The following is a 27,017-nucleotide window of genomic DNA, read 5'->3' as shown; positions in this document are numbered from 1 at the left end:
TGGCTGATGAATATTTGTAGGAAGAAGAACACTATTGAATATGGCAGTCAATGTTGGGGCAGTCAGACCTGGAAGAAATGAGCCTCGGCAAGCATACTAATTAGTAAATAAAACACAGGCACAGTGGTAGAGGACAAGCTTCTGAGCAGGCAGGGGACAAGTCAGGTTCTGAACATTACCATGAACTAGAGTGCAGGAAGCATCTGGGAATGTAGAGCTAGGAGACTTGACTCATGGCTTCATTGCTGAAAATTCATGGGGTTTCCTTTCTGCTCTTGAATTAACCAGGCTCTATCTGTGGGATAGCTGAAGATCACAGCCCCAGTGATTTAGGCTTCCAGACAAATGTTTCTAGGGACTAGTGTCAAAATGGGGCCAGAAGAGAGCAAAGAGTTATCTCAAGACTGGCTTGACTCCCTTGCAATAAGTCTGCACTTAGAGCTAGAACATACCAAGGAATTTTGCTAACATTTCCTGTAAATGTAGCTTATCTTATCTAACCTTACCTCAAGGTAAACTTGTTTTACATGTAAATGTAAAATCCATAGGTATGTGTTTATTCACTTGTGTATGAGAATATTCAATTGGAATGTGAGGGTTTTCTTTTTGTTTAAATTCATAGCAAGCACACTTCAAAACTTTCTATCCCTTTCCATTCACATAGGTATATCGCTATCTATCCTAAGACACATTCATATATGTGTACTGGTGTGTGTGTCCATAATGTAACCGAATGCTGACATAGACCACTGACAAGGAGGAAACTCCCTTTTCACTATGGTTTCTGCTCAGTCATCTGATTCTACCATTGCAAAAGCATGTGGCAGCTATTCACCTCATAGCTGACAGGGATCAGAGAGATGGACAGAGACAAAATGGCAGAAGACAATGGATACCCTGCCAGTGTACATCCCCAGAGACCTGCTTCCTCCAATCAAGCGTGGACTTCGATTTCTCACCACTTCCCAACAGTTTATCCAATAAGGAATTCATCAATGGATTAACTCATAGATTAGGTTGATATAACTTATTACTAAAGTCTGTCCTCTGAATTTTCTTTGCAGGTAAAGCCTTCAGCATGGGAGACATTCAAACTTTAACCATATAGTTATAGCTAGCCACATCTAATATTTGTTTAGGAAATACTTAAAGTTGAACACTGAATCACAAAATACAGGGTACAACATGTAGACACACATGACATTCTGACACCATGCATAAAGCAAACATTTGATAGGATGCTTTCTTCTTATGTTAAATGAGAGAATGTTAGCACTTCAATTGAGTCCTACCCAGGCTCACAACACTTAATCCATTAATACAGATACCAATATAGCAACATTCTAGATTTCAATCTGTGTTATTCTATACATGCAATACTGCCTAACAGTGCAAATGACACCCAGCGACACAGAAATGGGGACTATTTGCAGTATCAAATTCCTAACTGGATTCATAACAAGAAATGTTTAAAAAAGAACACATTTGTTAAGTTAGGAGGTAGACATGATTTCAAGGGTGTATGTTAGGTGATTGGTTTTATCATTTAGCGACAACTCTCAATCAAAAAGACCTTTTCCCTCCAATGCACTAGAGAAGTCCTATTACAGACAGGAAAGACTTGAGGTATCTAGTGACTTCATAACTATCACAGATCTGTGGAAGTGGGTATCCTGTATGTCTTCTGTCAAAAATCAAAATAATTTACTTCTCTAACTTGAGAGTCTTTAAAGGGAAACTCTGAACTCACACTCGGTGGCTCCTGTCACAATCAGCTTTTCAGTTCCAAGTCAATGCTCAGGACCTGACCTCAGATTGGTGCCACTCTTGTAAACATAAACTCCCTTCTCCCATCCTGCCAAGGGCTTCTGAGCTTAGTTGACAGCAACCCGCCACTTCTCCATTCAATGGGAACACACACAAAAACAATTACTGGTTTAGTAATGAGGTGTCTCAGATGTTCCTGTGACAACATTTCTCAGGAAATTTCTGCACTGCACAGAACCCATATCCACTGTTCAGAATGCCTTCCGTTGTAAATCTGTGTATTGGTGCGAAATACAGGATACCAGGCTCTGTCAAAAGTAGACAGCAGCTACCTGCACATTCATGTACTATGAAGAGAACAATATTGTATAGGATGTAAAGTACAACTGAGCTTCCTAGTGGGTGTGTCATGCAGTTCATATTCATTATGAAAATAATGAGTTGATTATTTGGAAATATTCTGGTCAGTTTTGACATAAATAATATTCAGATTATAAGATTGATGACTTGGAGAAAGCTATGCTTATATCTTAGAAAAATACCACCCCTTTTAATTATGGTGTTCTCTTCTCCACTGCTCTCATGGGATAACAAACCCTACAATGTGTCCTTGGTCCTTGTGCCAGTTGTATATCAGTGGTATTTATTGGACCTCAGTATTTCTAAACATTATCCCTGAGAATGGAAATAAAATTTGGTTTTAAACATTGGTGTGACTTAAAATGTCATTTAATAACATGTTTTGTGTTGTCAGGGGCCCCTAAGAAGTGTTCTTTGTTGGGTCACACTAAGAAACAAACTGTAGGAATTTGACCTTTATCTGATTATGTGTAAAAAATGCCACGTGTTATAAATGTATATAATGTTACATGTATATAATCATCTCTCCTCCAATTCATATGTTGAAATCTTATCATTTGATGACACTGGGAGGTAGATTTTTTTGAGAGGTGATTGAGCTGGGGCATCGAGCCTTCATGAAGAGAATGAGTCCCTGCAACAGGAACCCAGGAAACCATCCTAACACAATGACACAGTGAGAAAACTTCCTATTAACCAGGAAGCAAGCTTTTAACTCATACAAAATCAGATGGATTTTTGGTCTTGCTATACTCTACAAAATAAAAACTTTGTTTTAGCTAAAACTCAAAGCAAAGATAACCAAACCAACCAGCCAGCCAACCAACTAACTAAACAGAACTTTGCTTTGCTTGACCTCATTGAAATGAACTCTTGTTATGTACTCAAGACAAGCTTCAAAATTGTCCTCCTGCCTCATCCCCCAAGGGCTAGATGTCCAGGTACCCAGCCTGGAAAAAAACTGTCTGCAGGAAAAAGATTACAATTTTGATCTATGGGAGTCAGGAGCTGTCACAGAGCTTCTTTCTCTGAGGTATCTTTTCCTTTGGATGGATACATCAGGCCACACTGCCTTCAGTTGAAAAGCATGCAGAATGTCTAGTAATCACTGTCCAGTTATCTTTCTTATCTATAACCCACAGCACAGCTTCCTCTGCTCGTGAATATTTTCCCCTGCATGGAGTAGTATGACTCCTAACTTACCCAAGACTGCTTATTTTGTTTTATTTGTTGCTGTTTTTGAGAATCTTGTTGTCATCCTTTACTCCAAAATCACTTTAGTTCAGAATCTGAAGTTCAAGACCAGCCTCAGCCTACAGTGAATATGAGGCCAGTCTGGATCACATGAGATCTTATTTCAAAAAACAAATATTAAAAATATGGTTAAATATTTAACTAGTCCTAACACAATCTCCTCCAGATCTATCTGTATCATCAAGATAAAATGGCCTCCCTTTCTTTTCATGGCTAAGTAGCTTTCCACTGCATAGATATACCACATTTAGACCATTTTTTTGTTTGTCAATTATGTCCCAATGAAGGTGGGAAGGAAATCAAAATCTTTAATGTTAATGTAAAGACTTGAGAAATATAAATTACAATCAAGCCTGAAATTATGTCTCCACAAATGTGCTCTAAATATATAAAGATTTTCTCTCAGGTTCTCCAGGAGATAGGTCTACATACCCAGTACTTAAATACTTGGGTCTTTTATATAAATAGATGAACTACAGTGGTGGTAAAATGCTGAGTAGTCCATTACCAGCACCTACATAGCAGCTCACAAATGCCTATGACTTCAGCACAAGGGAATCTGATACCTTCTTCTGGCCTCTGCTAGCACCTGCACACACACACACACACACACACACACACACACACACACACACACACGAATCTTAGAAAGTTGTGAAATATGTGCATATAAACCATATATGGCTACTGTACATTTAAGATTTAACTCCTAAAGATCAACTTAATATTAGTTAATGCAATGCACATTTTCAGTAAGTCTGTATGCATGTAGTACCAATAAACCTACTATAAGTTGCTTTAATGTACTTATTCAGTGAGCAAAGTCATTTCTATTTCAATACAGGTTACTGAATCAAGAGAACCAACCACATAAGAATGCATGTGTATAGGAAACCTCCATTAGATCTACTGATGTCCCTGAACTTGAAGGTAAGACCCTATGGTTATGGAATCATATATATTCATTAGGGTTTCTATTGCTGTGTGCAAAAACATCAAGACCAAACATCAAGTTGTGAAGGAAAGGATTTATTTATCTTACATTTCCACATTAGTGTTCCTCACCAAAGAAAGACAGGACTGGAACTCAAGCAGGGCAGGACCCTGGAGGCAGGAGTTGATTTAGAGGCCGTGGAAGGGTACTACTTCCTGGTTTGTTTCTCATGGCTTGCTTAGCCTGCTTTCTCATAGAACCCAGGATCATGAGCCCAGGGATAGCATCACCCAGAATGGGCTGGGCCCTCTACCATTAATCAGTAATTGAGGAAATGCCTTACAGCTGGATCTCGTGGATGCCTTTTCTCAACTGAGGCTCCTTCTTCTCTGATGGCTCTAACTTGTATTAAGTTAACACGCAAAACCAACCAGCACACATATGTATGCTTCAGATATAGAACATATGGGAATCAATTTGGAACTGACTTGGAAGCATTCTCCTTGAGGACTAGCTCTTGTCGTATCTGGAGGTGTTATACAATATGTCTAGGAAGAAAAGCAATCGATATTCCTACTTAGCTGTAAAGCCATGGACCACAATGATGAGCAGCCTGGCTAGAGATTCTCAATGGTGCAATAGTAGAAGTTCTATCTTGTAGGGAATAACAATTCTGACCTAACTGGATTAAGGTCTGCTGAATAGGAGAGAGGTCATGCTTAATTCTATGCATGTAGCCAATGACACATTGCTGAGATGTCATAGAACTTATAGGAGAGTCTACTACTGTTATTCTCTTAAACTGTCATTAATTCCTGTTTTTAAAATACTCATCTTTATCTCACAGAGAAAAGCAGCTCTCATCTGTTATAAAGAAAAGGGGGGGAGGGGGACTGGTGCTTTTTTGTTTGTTTTTTGATTTTTCAATAGGCAGGGACCATCACAGAAACACATAACTGGGCAAATTCAGAGAATACAAGGGTGTGGGGAGCCCAACCTCAATTTATACATGTACCATATTCCTAAGGCTCAGCATACACCACAAAGGAAGGGCAGGAAAATTGTAAGTGGTAGGAAACCAGGATGACTGCTGAGAGATGGTGTCTTCTGCACATGACAGGGAGGCTATACCCATGACATGTCATCAATATGGTTTCCTATAAGACCTGCATAATGACACCACACCAGACAGCATGCCAACATGGATAAGGGAAATTTCCCAAGGATCCACCATCAAATGAAGGACTACAGGCCATTGAACGCCCCTGAGGGAAGTGTGTGTGTGTGTGTGTGTGTGTGTGTGTAACAATAATGATTAAATAAGCAGGACCCTGAATTTAAAAGAGAGTTGGAGGAGGGGTATACAGAGCTAAACAAAGGATTCTCCACTGAGGAATATCCAATGGCCAAGAAGCACCTAAAGAAATGTTCAACCTCCTTAGTCATCTGGGAAGTGCAAATCAAAACAACTCTGAGATCCCACCTCATACCAGTCAGAACAGCTAAGATCAAATGCTCAGGTGACAACAGATTCTGGTGAGGATTTGAAGAAGAGAGCACTCCTCCATTGTTAGTGGGATTGCAAACTGGCACAACCACTCTGTAAACCAGTCTGGCAGTTCCTCAGGGAAGTGGACATAATACTACATGAGGAACCAACTATATCCACTCCTGGGCATATACCCAAAAGATGCTCTAACCTATAACAAGGACACATGCTACACTATGTTCATAGCAGCCTTATTTATAATAGCCAGAAGCTGAAAAGAACCTAGGTGTCTTACAACAGAGGAATGGATACAGAAAATGTGGTACATTTACACAACGGAATACTACTCAACCATTAAAAACCATGACTTCATAAAATTCTTAGGCAAATGGATGAAACTGGAAAATATCATTTTGAGTGAGGTAACCTGGTCACAAAAGTACACACATTGTATGCACTCACTGATAAGTGAATATTAGCCCAAAAGCTTGGGATACCTGAAAAAAAGTCACAGAACATATAAAGCTCAAGAAGAAAGATCAAAAGGTGGATGCTTCAGTCCTTCTTGGAAGGGGGAACAAAATATGCACAGGAGGTAGAGGATGGGAAGGATTTGGAAGGAAGAGAGAAGGGAGATGGGGAAAAGGGGGACAGGATCAGGTGTGGGAGGAGACAGGGATTATATAAAGAGGGTCAGGAATTTGAACAATGGGGGATGAAGGACTGGAGGTAGCCACCAGCAAGTCCCAGATGTCAGGAAAGCAAGAGGCTCCCCGGACCCAACAGGGATCAAATTAGCTGAAATGCACAACAAAGAAGAGGGAGAACCTGTAAATTCCATATCCAGAGATTAGGCAATGCCCCTGGTTGGGGGATGGGGTCACCCACTCATCTCCAATTTTTTTTAAGCCAAAATGCTCCAGTCTAAAGGAAATATGGGGAAAAGTGTGGAGCAGAGACTGAAGGAAAGGCCATCCAGACACTGCCCCACCTGGGGATCTATCCCATATACAGATACCAAACCCAGTCACTATTGCAGATGCCAAGAAGAGCAGCCTGCTTTGGCTGTCTCCTGAGAGACTCTGACAGAACCTGAAAAATAGAGTGGTGGATGCTAGCAGCCAAACATTGGACTACTACTCAGCTGCTACTGAACATGGTGATTCCAATGGAGGAGTTAGAGAAAGGACTGAAGGAGCTGAAGGGTTTTGCAACCCCATAGGAAGACCAACACTATCAACCAACCAGACCCCCCCACCCCCAGAGCTCCCAGGGACTAAACCACCAACCAAAGAATACACATAGAGGGAACCATGGCTCTAGTCACATATGTAGCAGAGGATGGCATTCTCAGGCATCAATAGGAGTTAAAGCCCTTGGTCCTGTGAAGACTGGATCCCCCATTGTAGGGGAATGCCAAGGCCACCGTAGGAGTAGTAGGAGTTGGTGGGTGGGAGTAGGAGGTCCCTCATAAAAGCGGGGGGAGGGGGATGAGATAGAGGGTTCCAGAGGGGCAACCTGGAAAGGGGATAACATTTGAAACATAAATACATAAAATATCCAATAGAAAAAGAACATTGTTTAGCACTTAAATTTGCTATAATTGTTCTACCCTGTGTTGCTTTTTCCATGGGGGAACAAATTCCATCCTTTAGTATGATGTCATTTATTTGATATTTCCATGCCTAAAATTAAACATTTTATATGTCTTTCAAACAAAAAATAAGAGGTGAAGGGGGTGAAAGTGATGGAGATGTAGTATACATGTATGAGATTTTCAACAAGTTGAAATTTTTAAATAAAAATATATGAATGTATGCATGATGAGCTAAGCATTTATGATTGTATATATACATGTATGCATAGAGTCAACTACGTATGAACACATCTGTCATGCTTTATAGTCTGTGTGATGGACACTTTGAATGTGAACGCACTCACACTCTGACTAATAATTATGTGCCTGTATAAGCATGTACATACACAAACATAAACTACATGTCTAAATACACAGGAACTCCACAGGACTCTGGTCTGAGACAATCTTCTTAGAGAGATTCTAGTCATGAACTTTTAGACCATTTCCTTTTAATTCCTACCATGTACAGCTAAGGCATGTACATTCATTTCTCAGGAACTGATCACAGTCCCCTCAGGAGTTTAACCTGCACCTTGCAGTACTCATTGGTTGTGTCTACATGAAATATGTTTCCATGTTTACCACCTCATTGGTTTCATTGACTTTCAGTGATGGTGCCCCAGCAGGAGCAGTGGTAATTGTGTTGTTATAAGTCTCCTTCTGTGCTTAACTAAATTTTCTTGAGAGATTTTTTTATGTTTTATACTTTTCTGCACAGAGCATGGTATGTAATAAGCACTCCTAATAGTTTCATTTATTAATGGTTGTTTTCTAGCATTCTTTTGAAGTTGACATTACAATGCATTGTATGTGTTTTTCGCTCCCCAGGGAGGCTTTAAGCTCCCTCTAGTCATGCTCTTGTACTGGTGACTTTATGTAAATACTTGGCATAAACAGGGTTGGGATACTTGGTTCCATAACAGCCGAAGCATGATGAAGACCAGGGAAGAAAATGCATTATAGACGGTGAGCTAGAGTCTCAAAATTGGGATCTTCAGTGGGCACTGGAGAGTTTAGTAGTCAGCAGCATCTTAGTTTTTAAAGTATCCTGACCCAAGTCATATAGCTCCAGTGAGGCTGACAGAGTCCTTTCATGCATAGTTCTTCATGCACTCTTAAGAGAGTCACTGCCTGGGATCTCTCTCTCTCTCTCTCTCTCTCTCTCTCTCTCTCTCTCTCTCTCTCTCTCTCTCTCTCTCTCTCTTTCTCTCTGCTCAATTCATAATATACCTTCATCACCACACACTTTATTGGGAAACCCACTTATTTGGAATGTCTCCCAAGGAATCAAATTAAGTCTAATTATACTTAATGGCAACGACTGGTGCTTAATTTGGATGGTAATTCTGCTTAATTGAGATGCCTTCAGGTGCCGAAGTGGTGTTCTGAGAGTGCTGGGTATGTCAGTGTAACAACCTGTGATCCTTTACTCCTTTCAGCATCTCTACAAAATAAGCGATTCAGGTAATGTATTTTGCAGCATGTGATTCAGAAGATTTATTAAGGTTATTGAGGGCTCTGAATAACAAAACTTATATATAATATTAACAAAATCTCTATAACAGCAAACATCAACAGAAAAACGTTTTCCCTAATAAGACAAGTACTTGAACCTTAGGCTTATGCCTGTCGTCTGAGCTTCATGATTTAGACAGGTTTAAGACTCCGCTTCAAGATGTCAAAGAACTGTGATAAGGAGACGAAGAGATTTAGACCCATCCCGAGCAGAATATGAAAACAATCATCTCCTGAATCCTGACCCTTGGTTTTTGTTAGACTCCATGTGATACACACCAAGTGACTTCCCCAGGCCACTCATAATGAACTTCTGATATTTCTTCCTAATCCAGTCAAGTTCAAATAAGGCTGGCCTATAGCCATTTACTCAATGCAGCCTCATAAGAAATTGCTAGGCATAGTTTAGGAAGCATGAGTTCGATGTCTAGGCTTAAAAATCATCCTGAGTGAGGTAACCCAATCACAGAGAAACACACATGGTATGCACTCATTGATAAGTGGCTATTAGCCCAAATGCTTGAATTGCCCTAGATGCCTAGAACACATGAAACTCAAGACGAATGATCAAAATGTGAAGCTTCACTCCTTCTTTAAAAGGGGAACAAGAATACCCTTGGCAGGGAATAGAGAGGCAAAGATTAAAACAGAGGCACAAGGAACACCCATTCAGAGCCTGCCCCACATGTGGCCCATACATATACAGCCATCCAATTAGACAAGATGGATGAAGCAAAGAAGTGCAGGCCGACAGGAGTCGGATGTAGATCTCTCCTGAGAGACACAGCCAGAATACAGCAAATACAGAGGTGAATGCCAGCAGCAAACCACTGAACTGAGAACAGGACCCCCGTTGAAGGAATCAGAGAAAGAACTAGAAGAGCTTGAAGGGGCTCGAGACCCCATATGAACAACAATGCCAAGCAAGGAGAGCTTCCATGGACTAAGCCACTACCTAAAGACTATACATGGACTGACCCTGGACTCTGACCTCATAGGTAGCAATGAATATCCTAGTAAGAGCACCAGTGGAAGGGGAAGCCCTGGGTCCTGCTAAGACTGAACCCCCAGTGAACTAGACTGTTGGGGGGAGGGTGGCAATGGGGGGAGGATGGGGAAGGGAACACCCATGAAGGGGAGGGGGAGGGATTTAGGGGGATGTTGGCCCATAAACCTGGAAAGGGAATAACACTCGAAATGTAAATAAGAAATACTCAAGTTAAAAAAAAAAAAGAATCCCTATTTCTCCATCGGGCATAGTTGCTTGTACTGAAGTGTGCTGAGTCAACCTGTGTGTAGAAAAGAGGTAGTCACTTATGTGTGTCACTAAGCTGTGGAACAGAATCTATATTTACCCTGCCTCCACACATTTGTTTCATAAATTATCTGATGATTTATCTTTACTGGCTCTGTGTAACCTACACCTGTGGAGCATCCTGTCAATGGCTGGGCGAAGCAGTCATTTCATATCCTTACCATACTTGTCCAAGAGATAACAGAACGCAGATCAGCAGGCTGTCAGAGACCACACCCACCCTTTGATTAACATGGAGGGAAAAATCAGAACTCGGGCAATAGTACTTTTTGCCTCTCTTTTGCTCTTTGGGTAATCAGTCTTAGTTTTGGTTCTTGTGGTGGTTTGAATATGCTTTGCCCAAGAAGTGGCACTATTTGGAGGTGTGGCCTTGGTGGAGCATGTGTGGCCTTATTAGAGGGAGTGTGTCACTGTGGGGGGTGGGCTTTGAAGCTCTGCTAAATGCTGAAGAGTCAGATGTCTCTGAGTTGCCTTCAGATGAAGTTATAGACCTCTCAGCTTCTCCTGCACCATGACTGACTGGATGTTGCCATGCTCCCACCTCATTGATAATGGACTAAATCTCTGAACATGTAAGCCAAACTCAATTAAATGTTGTCCTTATAAGAGTTGTCTTGGTCATGGTATCTGTTCACAGCAGTAAAACTCTAAAACAGTTCTCTCAGTTTAAGAAAATCTTGAGCATGCCATTATTACCCTCACCAGGCTTTCCAACTCAGATGTACAACAATCATTGCATTATTGTCCCCCCTGCCAAAAATGAATACAAGTAAGTCCATGAAAAAAATGGCTCATAGGGTCACAAGTCATGACAAAAGCATACAACCTATTGTTCCTATGAAGAATAATAAGACAAGAAAATGGGAGGAGACATTGATGTGTGTGTATGTCTGTGTGTACCAAAGTATGTGGAACATATTGTGAATTTGGTGTGTGCATTTCATCAGAAACATCAGGAACCTTCCTTTATTGTTTTCCATGCAATTGTTTCAAGAAAGAGTATCACTGAAAACTGTTCTGATTCAGGCAAAGTGACTGAGCAGTGGGCTCTTGGTATCTATCTTCTTTACCCACCCACCCACGATCCTAGAGGTATAGGCTTGTACAGCCATGACCCAATTTCTTGAACATTTAAACTCAGTCAAGGATGCATGGTGCTTGTAGCTCGGAGCTCATATCTGTTTAACAAGTTGCAGGTGGGAGATGAGGGGTGGCAAGACTGACCCTTGCATGGGCTTTTTAAAATCTCAAAGCCTACCTCAGATGGTCCACTTCTTCCCACAAGGCCACACCCACTCCAATAATTCCACATCTCTCAATCCTTCCCAAACAATTCCACTAACTGGGGATCAGGCATTCAAAATATGAGCTAATGGGTGGCATCTTCATTCAAGCTACCGCAGAACTATTGAGAATGAGAGGACTTTCTTAACCTTTTTCCTCAATGAATTTAGTATTCATTTATAGGCAAGCAACCAATTTTGTGTGAAGATTTGAATCCTGCTTTTGTTGAATTTATTTATCTTTACTAATTGTTTTCTCAGCATTGTTTAGGGTCTTCTCATGATCGGTTATATCATCATTAAACAAGGTAATTCCATTTATTCCTTCTCTATATGTATCCTGTTGTAGTTAGAGTTATTCTGTTCTGAAGAGACACAACAACCAAGGCAACTCTTATGAATGATGGCATTTAACTGGAGCTAGCTTACTGGTTCTGAGGTTGAATCTATCATCATGAAGGCAGGAGGATGCCAGCATTCAGGCAGACATGGGGCTAGAGGAGCTGAGGATTCTACATCTTGTTCAGAAGGCAAAAAGGAGAATACTGACTTCTAGGTGAATAGGAGAAAGGTCTCTCAAAATCCACACCCACAGTGACACACTTCCTCTACATCCCTTAATATTGCCATTCTTTGGGACAAGCATATTCAAGATAGCACATATACCTTTTCTCTATGCCTTATAGTTATAGTAAAGTTTCATATAGTACTTTTATGTAATCAAGTACTAAGATAAATAAGAGTGGAGAATTGGACATCCTTCTCATTTTCCTGATTATCGAGGAAATGCTTAGGGTTGCTGTAGTCATTACAATATAGGCTAAGAATTTGTCATATGGAACCTTTGCCATGTTAAAGTTTAATCACTTGATGCCTGAATTGAAAAGACTCTTCATTATAAACAGATATTGATCTTTATCAAAGGTTAATTCTGCATCTATTCAGCTGGTCTTGACTTTTCCACTAATCTAGGTTCCAGTATTTACCACTTACACGTTGATTTGTATATGATGAGTCATCTTTGCATTCCTTCAGAGAAGCTAATTTGATTATAATCAACTTCCCTTTTAATAACAATCAACCAAATCCCAAACTAGCAAAATATCAGCAATTAGTGAAGTGTAGACTCAAAGAATGACTCTGAAAAAATGAGAAAAGGGGTCAGTCTTTGCAAAGACCCAGCTTTATTCAGCCTCACCCAATGAGAAAAAACTCAAATAAATTAGAGAGAAGTCAAAATCAGTAGCCTTCCTCTACAGAAAGGATAAACAGGGTGAGAAAGAACTCAGGGAAATGACACCCTTCACAATAGTCACAAATAATGTAAAGTGCCTCAGTATGACTCTACCTAAGTGAGTGAAAGATCTTTATGACAAGAACTTCAAATTGCTGAAGAAAGAAATTGAAGAAGATCTCAGAAGATGGAAAGATCTCCATGCTCATGGACTGGCAGGATTAATATTGCAAAAATGGCCATCTGGCCAAAAGCAATGTATAGATTCAATGCAATTCCCTTCAAAATTCCAACTCACTTCTATATAGAGTTAGAAAGAGCAATTTGCAAATTCATTTGGAATAGCAAAAAACCCAGGATAGTGAAAACTGTTCTCAACAATAAAAGAACATCTGGGGGAATCATCATCCCTGGCCTCAAGCTGTACTATAGAACAATTGTTATAAAAACAGTATGATATTGGTACAGAGACAGGCAGGTAGATCAATGGAATAGAACTGAAGACCCAGAAATGAACTTACCTACCTATGGTCACTTGATCTTTGACAAAGAAGCTAAAACCATCCAGTGGAAAAAGATAGCATTTTCAACAAATGGTGCTGGTTCAACTGGAGGACAGCATGCAGAAGAATGCAAATTGACCCATTCTTATAGTCCTGTACAAAGCTCAAATCCAAGTGTATCAAGGAGCTCCATATAAAACCAGATACACTCAAACTAATAGAAGAAAATGGGAAAGAGCCTTGAACACATGAGCACTGATGAAAATTTCCTGAACAGAACACCAATGACTTATGCTCTAAGATCAAGAATCAACAAATGGGACCTCATAAAATTGCAAAGCTTCTGTAAGGCAAAGGTTGCTGTCATTAGGAAAAATGGCAACCAACAGATTGGAAAAATGTCTTTACCAATCCTACATCTGATAGAGGCCTAATATCCAATATATATAAAGGACTCAAGAATAGACTCCAGAGAATTAAATAACCTTATTTAAAAAGTGGGTTACAGAACTAAACAAAGAATCCTCAGCTGAGGAATATGCAATGGCTGAAAAGAACTTAAAGAAATGTTCAATATCCTTAGTCATTAGGGAAATGCAAATAAAAACAACTCTAGGATTCCACCTCACACCAGTCAGAATGGCTAAGATAAGAATTGTGATGACAGATGCTGGTGAGGATGTGGAGAAAGAGGAACACTCCTCCACTATTGGTGAGATTGCAAGCTGGTACAACCATTCTGGAAATCAGTCTGACAGTTTCTCAGAAAGTTGGACATAGTACCTGAGAACTCAGCTACACCCACTCCTGGGCATACACCCCAAAATGCTCCAACATATAGTTAGGACACATGCTGCACTATGTTCATAGCAGTCTTATTTATAGCCAGAAGCTGGAAAGAACCCAGATGTCCTTCAACAGAGGAATGGATACAGAAAATGTGGTACATCTACACAATGGAGTACTACCCAGGTATTAAAAGCAATGACTTCGTGAAATTCATGGGCAAATGTATGGAACTAGATAATAGTCTGTGGTAGGTAACCCATTCACAAAAAACAAACAAACAAACAAACAAAACATGGTATGCACTCATTGATAAGTGGATAGTAGCCTCAAAGCTCTAATTACCCCAGATACAATCCACAGACCACATGAAGCTCAAGAAGAAGGAGGAACAAAGTGTGGATGCTTCAGTCCTTCTTTTAAAAGGGGGAGCAAAAATATTCGTAGAAGGAGATGTAGAGACAAAGTTTGGTGCAGAGACTGAAGTAATCATTGGTCAGAGCCTGCCCCACCTATGGATCCAGCCCATATAGAAACAGTCACCAAACCCAGACAATATTGCTGATGCCAAGAAGTGCATGCTGACAGGAACCTGATATAACATTCTCCTGAGAGTCTATGCCAGAGCATGACAAATACAGAGGGAAATGCTCGCTGTCAACAATTGTACTAAGAATGGGGTCCCAATAGGAGGGGTTAGAGAAAGGATTGAAGGAGCTGAAGGGGTTTGAAACCCAATAAGAAGAACAATAGCAACCAATCAGACCTCCCAGAAACCAAACCACCATCCAAAGTGTACCCATGGACAGACCCATGACTCCGGCATATGTAGCAGAGGATGGCCTTATTGGGCACCTATTGGAGGAGAAGCCCTTAGTTCTCCAAGGGCCAAGGCTCGACCCTCCAGTGTAGGGGAATCTCAGGGCCTGGAGTTGGGAAGGGGTGGGTGCATGGGTGGGAGAACACCTTCACAGAAGATGGGGGAGGGGAGATGGGATAGGGGATTTATGGACCAGAAATCAGGAAAGGGAATAACATTTGAAATGTAAATTTAAAATATCCAATAAAAAAAGATTCTATTGTAATAAGCATCACTAAAATTCATAAAATTATTAGGGAAAATTCTGAGAAATTGTATGAAATTGAGCTGCAAAATTTAGAAGAATTTGCAAGTTCCTAGGCACATATGATTTATCATAACCAAGACCAGAAAACACACACACGCACATACACACACACACACACACACACACACACACACACACACAGACACATACACACACAAACAAACAAACAAAAAACCATGAACAGATCAACAATAGGTAGAGGTTGAATTGATAATAAAATTTCTCAAATCAGAGATAAGCCTATAACTGTATAGGTTAACTTTTGATTTTTCTCCAGGCTTTTAAAGAACTAATGCAATTGCTCTTCTAGCTATTTCATAACATAGAAAGGAGACGAATACTCCAAACCTCACTTTCAGGAGCCAGGATCACATAGGCAGATAGAAAGCAAGCCATGGGACAATTTCCCTGATAAGCAAAAGCACAAAGTTCCTAAATAAAATACTTAAGTCGAACTCAATATCATCCTAGATTTCTCTGCTCTCTTGTCCTGATGGAGGAAAGGTGTAGGGGAAAGCCTGGGCATCCAGAGACTACTAAATAAGAGACTCAAGGTGTACTCCTCTCTCCAATTTTATCTTGCTGAGTCTACAGAGAAGGCAGCTGTGAGGGCATGTTCTTCAACGACTTTAGATCCCTGCTTCTTTTTCCATTTGCCCTTCCTACTGGAAGAATTACACATCACCAGTTTCTTCCTTTATGCCTCCTGTACACAAATGGCACATGCACACTTTCTCTTTCTTCATGGAAAATACCCACAGGGGAAGCTTTGTTATGTTATGGCTGGTTTGTGTGTGTGTGTGTGTGTGTGTGTGTGTATGTGTGTGTGTGTGTGTATGTGTGTGTGTGTGTGTGTGTGTGTCTTAGCCCTCATTGAATTCAAAGCATACTTTTGTCCCAAAAATGGTGAGAAGAAGAGGTAATAACCAGAGTTGTTTTATAAATCTTCCTTATAATCAGCATGGGCCATCTGTGACTAGATTTTTTTCTGGTTTCTCTAATGAAGGAATGCTGAATTTTATTGAATCATTCAATAGTTGAGACATAGTGGGACCATCATGGGCACAGTATAGCCTCTGTAGAGATGGAAAGGCTCCCAGAGAGTAATCTCCAGTCAGTGGTATAGCAGCTTGGCGGATGCAAGCAGCGGCCATAGCGACTGAAGAGGTTCAGGGATAGGGTTGGCTGGTGACTCAGGATGCAGATACAACAGCATGCAGGACGAACACCTGCTGGGTTGTGTCACTGCCACACTCCTCCTAAGAGGATCCCCATTTCTGTCTCATCTTACATCTACTTATTTTTCCTGAACCACAGGGATATTTAGGCACTAACCCACTCTTTTGATTTATATTGATTCATTCCCTTTAATTATATTATGGCCAAAATAAAATATAAGAAAAGAGGTGGTCCTACTTCCTTAATTACAAAAATAAAACATGTTATGCTTTATAAATGTCACAATCAAACATTTTGGGTTATAATGGCATCTCTATAGAGAGGATATAAACATGTATTCTTGCTTGTACTGCATGGCATTAGAGGTAATAGATTTCCCATTAATTCAGTTCTACATAGATTCTAAATAACATACCACAGAGGAAACAAACACAATTGTCTCCAATTTCTTCCACAAACATTTCCATCTGACTTTCAAGCCTTTTCTAAGTGTTCAAGGTCAAATGACTTAACCTGGTAGAGAAAACATGAAATATTCCACAAATGCGTGAATGTAGAAATCAAGGAAAACAATTATAGATGAGGAACACAGTATACAAGTTAACTCCAGTTTAACTAAATTGTTGGTTAGATAGACACTTTGTCTATCAACCAACTCCTTGTTCAGCTCTTGCTGGGTGTTGTTGCCACTTCTATTTCTAATGCTCTCTAGTGGATGATGCTTCTATGCTACCTTGGGTTCCTGTAGCAACTGATTCTTCACAGCCCCCAGTGAAGGAATATGTTCCTACAGATTCTTTGACAATGCAGGCCCTGAGGTTCAGAATGCCTGCTAATGTATTCAGGCCTACACACTTCTATGTATAGAGCGCCTACAGGCTGAGGGTAGGAACAGCCGAACAGATGAAAGCTCTGGGGTACAGAAATCTGTGCATTTGCCCTGGTGTGGATGTTGTTCTGGGAGCTGCACTGTGGTGATAGGCACCTCAGCAGGAACTCAGGGACTCTGTGGGCTACCACAGTCCAGCAATTCCTTCAGGAGCTCCCTGGATCTTTACTTATCTCTGTTTATCAGAACTGACATCGAATATAAAATACTTGCTGTGTTATAACAGAATTAAACAAGCTGAATCCAACAGGGATCCGGTAGAAACACCACTGGATATGAACCACCCTTTCTCTCCTGCAGGACTGAGACTCAGAAGCAAGGGAAAAAGCTAAACAGAAATGAAGGAAGTTTGCAGACTGCAGAAATAGACAGGTGGCCACTGTCGACACAAAACGCCAAGACCATTCTGAAGGTGGCAACAGGAGGCTCAGTAAATTAACATTACCAGAAAGCTGGTCTTTTAAAAGCATTTCTTTGATTTTGTTGGAAATCGATGTCAGAATAGTTTGCTGTCAGTTTCTTAATGAAAATGACATAAGGGCACCCCACCCTCATGGTCTGCTCCACATTTTGCTGAATTTAGAGTACATTAAAGACAATTCATTTTGAAGCAAATGAAATAGTTGTGAATACCTTCTATAGGGCCTTTCCTATAAGAGGTGGCCATCCCATCATAAAGGACATGTAGCAGACTTACAGAAAATTCACCCAGTTTCAGTCATCATGGATATGGGAAACATTCTATCCAATATAGTATCATAAGACACTGGGAAAGGAGAGGGACCTGATAACTTTTGGAGAAGAAAAAGATAACAGCCTGGTTTTGACAACCCAGCTGGAAAGCCAGCCCTGTAGCTCTACCTAGCAGAAGAGCTTCTAGCAAGGAGCACTGTGAAGTCTCAAGCCAGAGAAAATGGTTGACTGAACAGTGAGCACAGGTACTCAACAGTAGGAATGACCTCCTCTCCTTGACCACCACAAGAGGCTGCATTGAGTCCTGCCTATGCTCTATGGGTAGATGAGGATGTGTGGGCCATAGACACTGTCAACTCTTGCCCAAGAAGTCTGCCAATTATAGTTGGCTGCTGCCAGCAGGTGAGTGGGTGGAGAAGCCTTACCTTGTCTGGATCAGTGGTCGTGATGACCCACACGCAGTGAGCATTGTCTTCATACTGCACTGGGTAGTTAGGGGAGGTGATGACACCACTCGGCCCACGCAGGTTTGATCCACATGTCCTGGCTGGAAACAGATGGAAACAAAATAGTTTGCCCAGCAGTCCATTAGACACCACCATGTGGAATGAGAGTTCTCTGTTTTGTTTTTGTTTTTGTTTTAACACCACCATGATGTGAACTTCATTTTTAAATGAAATCAGTTTTTAGGCAGCATGCACAATAATGGGTGTCAGTCTGACATTTTCACATATGAGTATTATTTGAATTGAGTACAGTATAAAATGAGTATAACACATTTTCCCCTTACAGTTCCCTCCTGGTCCTCTTCTCTTCATACCACCACAATGCACACCATCTGTCTCTATATGTTAGGGTATACTTTACTCTAGGTTCCATACAAGGAAAAAGATAAGCAGTGTTTTCTCTTTTCTCCCCTGCTCCTCCTCACACAGACCTGTATGTATGTATAAATATAAATTTCTATTTATATCTAGATTCTTCTAGGAGAGGAAAAACATGACATTTTACTTTAAAAAAAAAGGCAGATATTACATCATTTTCTTCTCCCCTTTCTCTCTCCAGACCCTGCCACATGCCTCTTCTCCAATCTCTTTCAAATTCCTGGACTCTTTTCCTTTTATTGGTTCAGAGATACTTGTAGAGGAGTGTGCGCATGCCTACTCCATAACTAATACCAGAATAATACCTAATTATGTTCTATAAATACTTATTTCTATTATACTTGCACGTGCATGTCTCTGTGTGGGTATGAACATGTGAGTTTAGAGGGGAAGATGCCTATGAGATAACAGAAGAGGGTATTGGATCCTTGGGTGCTGGAATCATAGGCAGTTGTTAGCTAACCATGGTGGCTACTGGAAACTGCCCCTGGATCCTTTGAAACAGGAGCAAGTGCCTTTTAACTTCTGAGCCATCTCTTCAGTTCCCAGGAAGTTTACTGTTAATAGGTCATGACGTAACATTGGCAGTTGTCTTTTGCTCAATCTTCAGGAACCCTGCCTGATATTTAGGGTATGGGTAAGGATACCTTGTTAGAAGAAATGTGCAAGGATATTGTCACTCATGGTCACAATGCCATGGAGAGATCAATACTTCAGAATCTGCTGGGGGCACAAAACCTCATTTCCTATGTACTCATTTGTACACAGAGCGTCTGTGTATCTATCCATCTGTGCACAGAGCCAGTGAGTTTCAGAAAGGAGTTCAATAGAGTGGGATTCAGGACCAGTGTCACACCTCACACAGGAGGCACTTTAACTGCAGTTTCATCTCTGCTAAGCTTCATCCTATCTCAAATGAGGATAGTGGATGCAATGTCAACGTCTCACTCATTGCTCAGATGCTATTTCACAAAAGCAATGCCAAGTCTTATAGCACAATGAAGATAGGCACTTGAGTGTATTGTGCTGTTGAACGCTTAAAGGACGTAGAAGCAATGATTCCAAAAGCAAAGGAAGGCATCGGCATTGTGGTTCCTTTCTTCATCTTGGACTTAGAATGAAAAAGCAATAGAAGCCCTAAACTGTAAAACCGAAAAAGCATGGCGTGCTCTGTGTTAAAAAGTATTTTTAATCACCCCTTTCTTTCTCAAAGTTTTATTTTTCTTACAAATCATTGGGATAACTTGGAAATCTAATATCAGTCTGGCTTCTAGGCTGGATATTAATACCTCAATTTGGGTTTGGGGAAAAAAACCAAAAAGGCTACTTTTACGTGAAAGTACATGCAAAATCTGCGCTCCAACCCTAGACACTGTCATGCACAGAGCATTCCTGGCCATTCAGTGAATTAGTCTATACACCTTCATACAGGGAGCTTACCTGGACACCCAGTGGAGCATTGGTCTTGTTCATGACTCCTGCTTTCTCTTTTCCCCCTATCACTTGGCTGATGATATATTCAGGCCAATTGTTTTCTAGGAGACTCACCTCTAAGAATCAATACTGTAGATCTCCTGACCTGCAAGGGCTAGCTTCTGGTGAATTTAGAAGCCTCTATTAACCCCAGAAGGAATATGTAGGCTTCTCTCTAGTCTATACTCCTATTGAGATGATTTAAACTGTGAATGATCCTGGAAATAATGACACTCCTCTGTAGAAGTCGTGACTCTTTCAGTGCCACTATTTCTCCCCAGCTTTGTCTTCTCAGGCTAAGTCTAGGGCTTCTCTTTATTTTATTGTACAAGTTTAGCATCAAGAACATAGGCTGAAGTCCTTCATATGAAATTGAGAGTCACATCTAGTAACTTAGATATCGATGAGTACTCAGTACAGACATAATTAGCTAAAAATTAGTCAATTCTACATGTATAAACATGTTAAACATGACTTTAAAATACCAGCATTTTCTACCTAAAGAAACTACATTGTTAAAATAAAGGATGAGACTGTTTATCAAATTTTCTTGGGCATGAAGAAGCTCTACAGTTTGCCCAGAAGAGCTTTCTAGAAGCATGGACCTACACTAGATGCTAATCTTCACTTTGTGATACATGTATTTTAGGAACATGTTTTCAGAAAAGATCAGCTTTCAATGTGAAATTTTTCTAAAGCATTTTTACATTGCTGGCATTAGTTAAAAAAGTCTTAAGGAAAGTCATCATTATATAGTAATAATGTCTTTATATTGAATTTCAACTTTGCTACACTTCATAATTAACAGTTCTTATAAATAAAGTGTTAATCACAATATATATTGGGTTGGTTTTGAATAAGAGTTACGAAAGAGATAGCTAACACTATTTAAGTTTTGAGAAGACATATTTGAAGATGTCAGAAGTTATTTCACCACATTCCCACTGATGATTTGGACTCCTCCAATCATTAGGCCCCAGCAGAAAAATACACAGATTCTAACACTTCCCCCTCCCCCCGCTGTGTGCCTTTGTTGCCTGTGTTGAAGCATGACCTATCAACTGGCTTACAAAAAACTTGATTCGGAGCTTCAAGTGATTTATCTCACATATTTATGAGAAATTACTCTTACAGGGAGCATGTGCTTTGATAGAGCTGTTTCAAAAATAAAATAGTTAACTAAACATGTAAATCAGTAGTGGAGTCCTTGCTTAGCACATATGAAGCCTTTGTTTTTATACATCGTGCCACAAGGATGAAGGATGAGAGAAAGAGAGAAAGAAAGGAAGAAGAAAGAAAGAAAGAAAGAAAAAAGAAAGAAAGAAAGAAAGAAGGGAAGGAAGAAAGAAAGAAAGGAAGAAAGAAGTAAATAAATAAATTCTGCAGCGAAGAAGAAAAAGACAGGTAGAAAAGAGAGCAACAGAAGAGAGGATGTGAAGACAGAGTGTTGCATTGAATAGAAGCAGTAGTGGAGCGTCACCAGGCCAAGGGAGCTTGATTACTGCTGTCTCAGTGTGTGTTGCTCTCCGTCCATTGCACACACAATAGTCCAGGTGGTGTAAGAGAAGTTTTGCTGGAAGACAAAAAGAAGCAATGTGCATAGGCTGCACTGAGGAACAGAATGGGAATCAGGGTGGTAGGAACTTGACCTGCTGTACCTGAAGAGGAGCAGACATTAAGCTAATGGGAATTCACACAAGACCATACAAGATGGCTCAGAAAGCCAGAAGTCTGAAGCTCTGCCTGTGGCCTCTGGTATTTACTCACACAGTGTAGTTTTTCACTCCTTATTGTAAATGCATGTAGCTCCTGTGATATGAGAGAGCTGGAGAGGAAGGACTGTCCTGATATGCCCTGGGAAGTCATGGTGTCCTCAAAGGCAAAGCAATTTCTGATCTTGTAGTTGCTGTGTTTTTCTTTTATTGGCTCAGTATTCAAACAGTCAATGAAGTCTTTAAACTACATAAGGAATCACTATGCACTAGGATCCAAGACCTTTCAGGGTAATCTTTGTGTTTCCTGTCACCAACATGTACAGATGTGTGTTTATGTGCAGTGTAGTTCAGTGTTACTGTCACTCTTCGCAAGACCTAGCCCTGGTCAGCATATGACGACATGATGTCTTATTCATGCTAAATGTCTGTGAGCAGTCACTGTGTCCTAATGTGGAATGAAGGTTACTCCCTGGAGAGTTTCTTAAGTGTGTAGACTCAAGTTTCACTGATAATTATATATTCCAAATAAAGCTAGAACTTATAAAACTGTGTATTGAAAATGTAATTTTTTAAGAAGAAAAAATGGACTTTTCAGTCTCTTATTCTTAACACATTGACCAGTTGCAGAACTCGGGATTAATCACCATCTACTGCATAAAGAACCTTCTCTGATAAGGACTTAAAGATGTACAGTTTTACATGCATCTTAAAGACATTTTGGGCATAAAGAAAAAAACATCAGGGGTAGTTTTATATAGTGTTTGTTAAATCTAAAGTAGTAGGTCCTCCCCTAGGCCTTATGACACACCCATCTAAGATGGTTTGGATGAGTTAATGGTACCAGGGAAGAATTCTGATGTGTGGAGTAGCTTTAAATCTAACCAGAAAAATGGTTGGTCAATTCCATAACATTCAGGCCAGTATTGTACCAGTTGTTATTATAGCTCACCTGTGAGCACACAGCAATAAAGAGACAGTGAGGTACTCAACTCTTATGAGCCGTCTATATCAGATCCCCTTTTCCCAAGGCTAAGGGGGCAACAAGGAGGGGAATGTAGACAGATTATAAGAACCAGAATAGTGGGCATCTGTATTGAAATATTATTTTCTGGACATGACAAGACCATTGCACACAGGAACTTACAGACATTGTGACTGCAAACACAAGACTACACAAGATCAAGCCACCCATAGATGAAGTAGGGATTTGTGAAGTTTCACCCTAAGTAAGGAGCTGTTGATAATTGATGACTGCTGGGAGTCAGAGTGTAAGTTTTCTCCAGGGTCCCCCTGCTTCAGTGAGTGGTCCTACATCCATTTACTTACAGGCAGCACCAAGGGACTCACAGGATTAAGTAAAGTAGCACATGAAGTTGGAAGGGAGAAATGGTGGGAGGGAGGGGGAGGAAGAGAATGAGTGAGAAATGGGGAAGGGGGTGTCTAGTCAAATACATTATATTCATACATAAATTCATCCTTTCTAAAGGCAGCAGTGACTATCATCTGAGTGATGAATATATTAAAGGAAAAACACAGTTCCTTCACATGACTCAACTCACTTAAATAATTTCTGGGTTTGGGAGTTCAAATCTGCTATCACAGCACTTGTGAATATAAAACAAGGGGGTTGCCATGACTTCGATACCAGTATGAGCTAAAGGTGAGATCAGGCCTCAAATATAATAATAAAATAAAATATAAGATAAAATAAAAGTATTTACTTACTTAGATCCTGGGATGTTTTTTCCATTCTATCCTAACAATTTAGTCAAATTAGCTAAAGGGTAAAAATTTTGATTCCAGTATACTAAATTAAATTAGTAAACTAGCACAACAGCTCGAATCACACGGGAAGCTTTTTGAAACAAATAACTAGATCATATATTATAGTATATATTTAACACATATATGATTAACATACATACTATATGATATATAATAAATGGTATATTTCTTGAATTTTTAAAGATAAATAAATTATTTTGAAATGTCTAGATTATCGTATGAAATGAAGACAGAGAGCAGGGATCAGGGTGCTAAGGGTTGTTAGTCCCCCTGTTTTCTCACCTGGATTCCAGGGCTGCCTCAGGCAGTTACCAGCTGCTGTGTCTTCAGCTGTGTTGTCTTAAGCCTCTTACTGTACTTGATGACCAAAAGAACTATTATTCTACCCAAGAGTCATCTGAACACTGTACTAAAGGACATGAGTCTATTCTTCCACGTGGCTTTGACATGACAGTATGCCTGGCCAAGAACATGCTGACTGCCTACCATGATCCAAACAGTGAGGGTACGGCAGAGGGAGAAATTAACTAAACTCCTTGTATGAATCAAGAAACAAAGAAACACACGCAATGTTTAAGGAAAAATTGAGATACACAATGATGTCAGGAAATGAGGGAATCACGGGGGGAGGTCCACAGAGTGGAGCTGGTGATGAGAGAGAGTGGATAACGCAGGGATTTCAGACACACTAACATCTGACGAGATACAAGATGCACAGTGGAGAAAAGCAAGGCCAGTAACTTTAGATGGTCATGCCATGGCTCCCATATGAGGTTAGCACCAACTCTGTGCATTCCAGGCTATTGTTTGTCCACAGTATAGGCTAGCAGTATAATTATGAACCCACCTCTTACAGAAACTCTTTCACAAAACAATATCTAGAAAACTACAGTTTTCCCAAGTACCCTTCAATTACAAAGCTCAAGAATTTCCAGTCACAGGTACTTCTCCTAATTCAGAACAACCAAGGAAACTACGTGCTTTTCTTTTCCTTTAATTCTCTGTTACAATAGCTGCTTGGACAAGTAACCACCATATGAAATATAATTCTAACACTGATGCTAGACCTGTGATCCAACAGCATAAAGCTTCTCTCTTGTGTAAATAATCTTTTCATTACCATTTAAAAGGTCATTTCTGCATAGGTGTAAGACTCTGATAGAAAGGAAAATGCATAACGGCCTCAGTCTATGACAAGTTAATATGTTAAGGATAATTCTAGTTAACCTCACCTGGAATCCTGAGGTAATAATAACTTTATTCTGTGACCCAGGCTGCCTCCAATTAACTTTTGTGTAACGGGGGTTACAATTGAAAATAACACTTCACTTTTCTTACGTGCCCTTTCAATGTAGGGAGCCACTCAAGCCCTCATGTTAACTCCACCCAGGAAGGCACATCAGTGTAGAGACCCCCTTCCCTATTCGTCTCTTCTAAGGCTCAGGAAATGAAACGCCAGCCAGAATGAATATTTCACTTAAATAAAGTTATATCGTCTCCTTGTCTTTTTTGTTTGCTTATTTTTCCTACTGCCAGTTAAGGATGCTTATGCAGTTTTAAACAGCCCGTAATGTTTTACCCTGAGAAAAAAAATCATAATAGCTGTTTTCATATCTCTAAATGAACTATGCATAATTTCAAATGGAATATGGATTCCCTTGTGTAATTACTGAGCTGTGACAACATTCATCTGTTTGGTAACTGGAGGGAAAGGTAATGTCCCCAGTCCTCCAGGCTAATTAGATAATGCAAGCTTTGGCAAACCACACCAGCTTCTAGACCCAGGGTCACTTCTGACTCATGGTGTGTTACCAGCAGCTTCGATCAGACACTCCCCAAGGAGAGAAGGGTGGAAAATAACCTAATAGATAGGTACCCTTTGTGGAACTGGGAACCTTAAAGACCAAGCCTTACTTTATCCAATGACCTTAAATATCCTTATGTTTTTCTTTGTCTCAATGCTCAGGGCCGTCACTCCTTTCTGATCAAAGACTGACTTTGGAATGTATGCCTGACATGATTAATCCATGGGCTCTCATAATCGCCAAAATGAAATGGAGAATCCACACCAGGTTGTTATCTCTCCACAAACTACTTGTAATGGTGGCAAGAATAGGCTTTGGACATTGCATTCGCTATAGGGAACTTCCCACAGCTGGCTAAATATCCCCCCACAGTCAGCATTGAGTAGATTGCACCCCCAGGATGAAACTCACCCACAGCTTGCCAAATGCTTCTACAATCTATTTTGAGAACTATTTGAAAGTTCTCTGTACCTGTTAGAGACACAGCATCATCTTTTTATAGAAATAGAGAAGAGCCCAATTTTTAGCTCTTCACGACCAGTGAGTCAGTCCATCATCAGGTGCCAGTAAGAGGTCATTCAAAGGAAGAAATGAGGACATCTTCACACTTAAAAGGCCAGTCTAGAAGACTATGGATTTTAATTGAAGAAAGTATATTCTGCTATGGATGCCATCCAGAAAAATGACTATGAGTCACTGGGTCGTGCCCTCTCAGCAGCCTTAGCGTGTTGATGACTCCAAGGCTGGGAAGCAGGCGTACTCTACCTAAAGCAGTGCTGGCTGATCCATGAGGCATTCCCAGCATGGGTGATCAGAAGGCAGGCATGTTAGAACCATCAGATCCACACAGTGTTCCCATGGGACAGTGTGTGGGAAAATGATCAAAATACAGATATCACATTATGGTCTTTACATCAGTGTGTAGATAATATCTTTTTAGCACTTGTACCCAATAAACATATCAATAAAGCTAAATTCACCCATTTCATGGCTGTTTGATATTGGTAAGATGGTGTGTGTGGGTGGTGTGAGTTTAACTTGTGTGTGTCTGGGAGTCATGTAGCTTCCTTAGAATAAGTCTAGACAGCTGAGATCAGCTGATGTGGTGGGTGAATATTCTTGGCCCCAGGAGTAGCATTCTTTGGGTGTGTGGCCTTGGAGGAAGTGTCTCCACTGAAGCTGCAAGCCAGCCCCACTTAAAAGTTGTCCTTATAAATGTTGGTTTGGTCGTGATATCTGTTCACAGCAGTAAAACTTTTAAGACAGATAACACAACATCCTTCAGGAGCTACTGACCTGTCTGAATGTGTGGGGGAAGGGCTAAAGCGGTTCTGAGTTTAGAACTTCTGGTTGCTACACCTGGATGGCCTTACTCTGCTCCCTGTAAG

The 27,017-nt window shown here is 40.4% G+C and overlaps 2 protein-coding genes across 2 annotated transcripts in view; both read right to left on the bottom strand.

Annotated features, from left to right (window-relative positions):
• The window catches only part of Erich1 (glutamate-rich 1), a gene marked incomplete at its 5' end in the record, with an annotated part of 52,793,804 nt that overhangs the window by 2,162,145 nt on the left and 50,604,642 nt on the right, over positions 1-27,017 (bottom strand).
• Positions 1-27,017, bottom strand: part of Csmd1 (CUB and Sushi multiple domains 1) — a 1,600,021-nt gene that overhangs the window by 410,851 nt on the left and 1,162,153 nt on the right. For both annotated transcript variants that reach the window (XM_087588866.1, NM_001037327.2), the window contains exon 10: positions 18,393-18,514. In XM_087588866.1, coding sequence (XP_087444992.1) covers positions 18,393-18,514 — 122 coding nt within the window. The remainder of the gene's footprint in view (positions 1-18,392; positions 18,515-27,017) is intronic.

Source organism: Rattus norvegicus, chromosome 16 (assembly GCF_021556685.1).
Source record: "Rattus norvegicus strain SHRSP/BbbUtx chromosome 16, alternate assembly SHRSP_T2T, whole genome shotgun sequence".
Lineage (NCBI taxonomy): Eukaryota > Metazoa > Chordata > Mammalia > Rodentia > Muridae > Rattus > Rattus norvegicus.
Note: the sequence above shows the minus strand (reverse complement) of the source record. Positions and strands in the feature narration are given on the sequence as shown.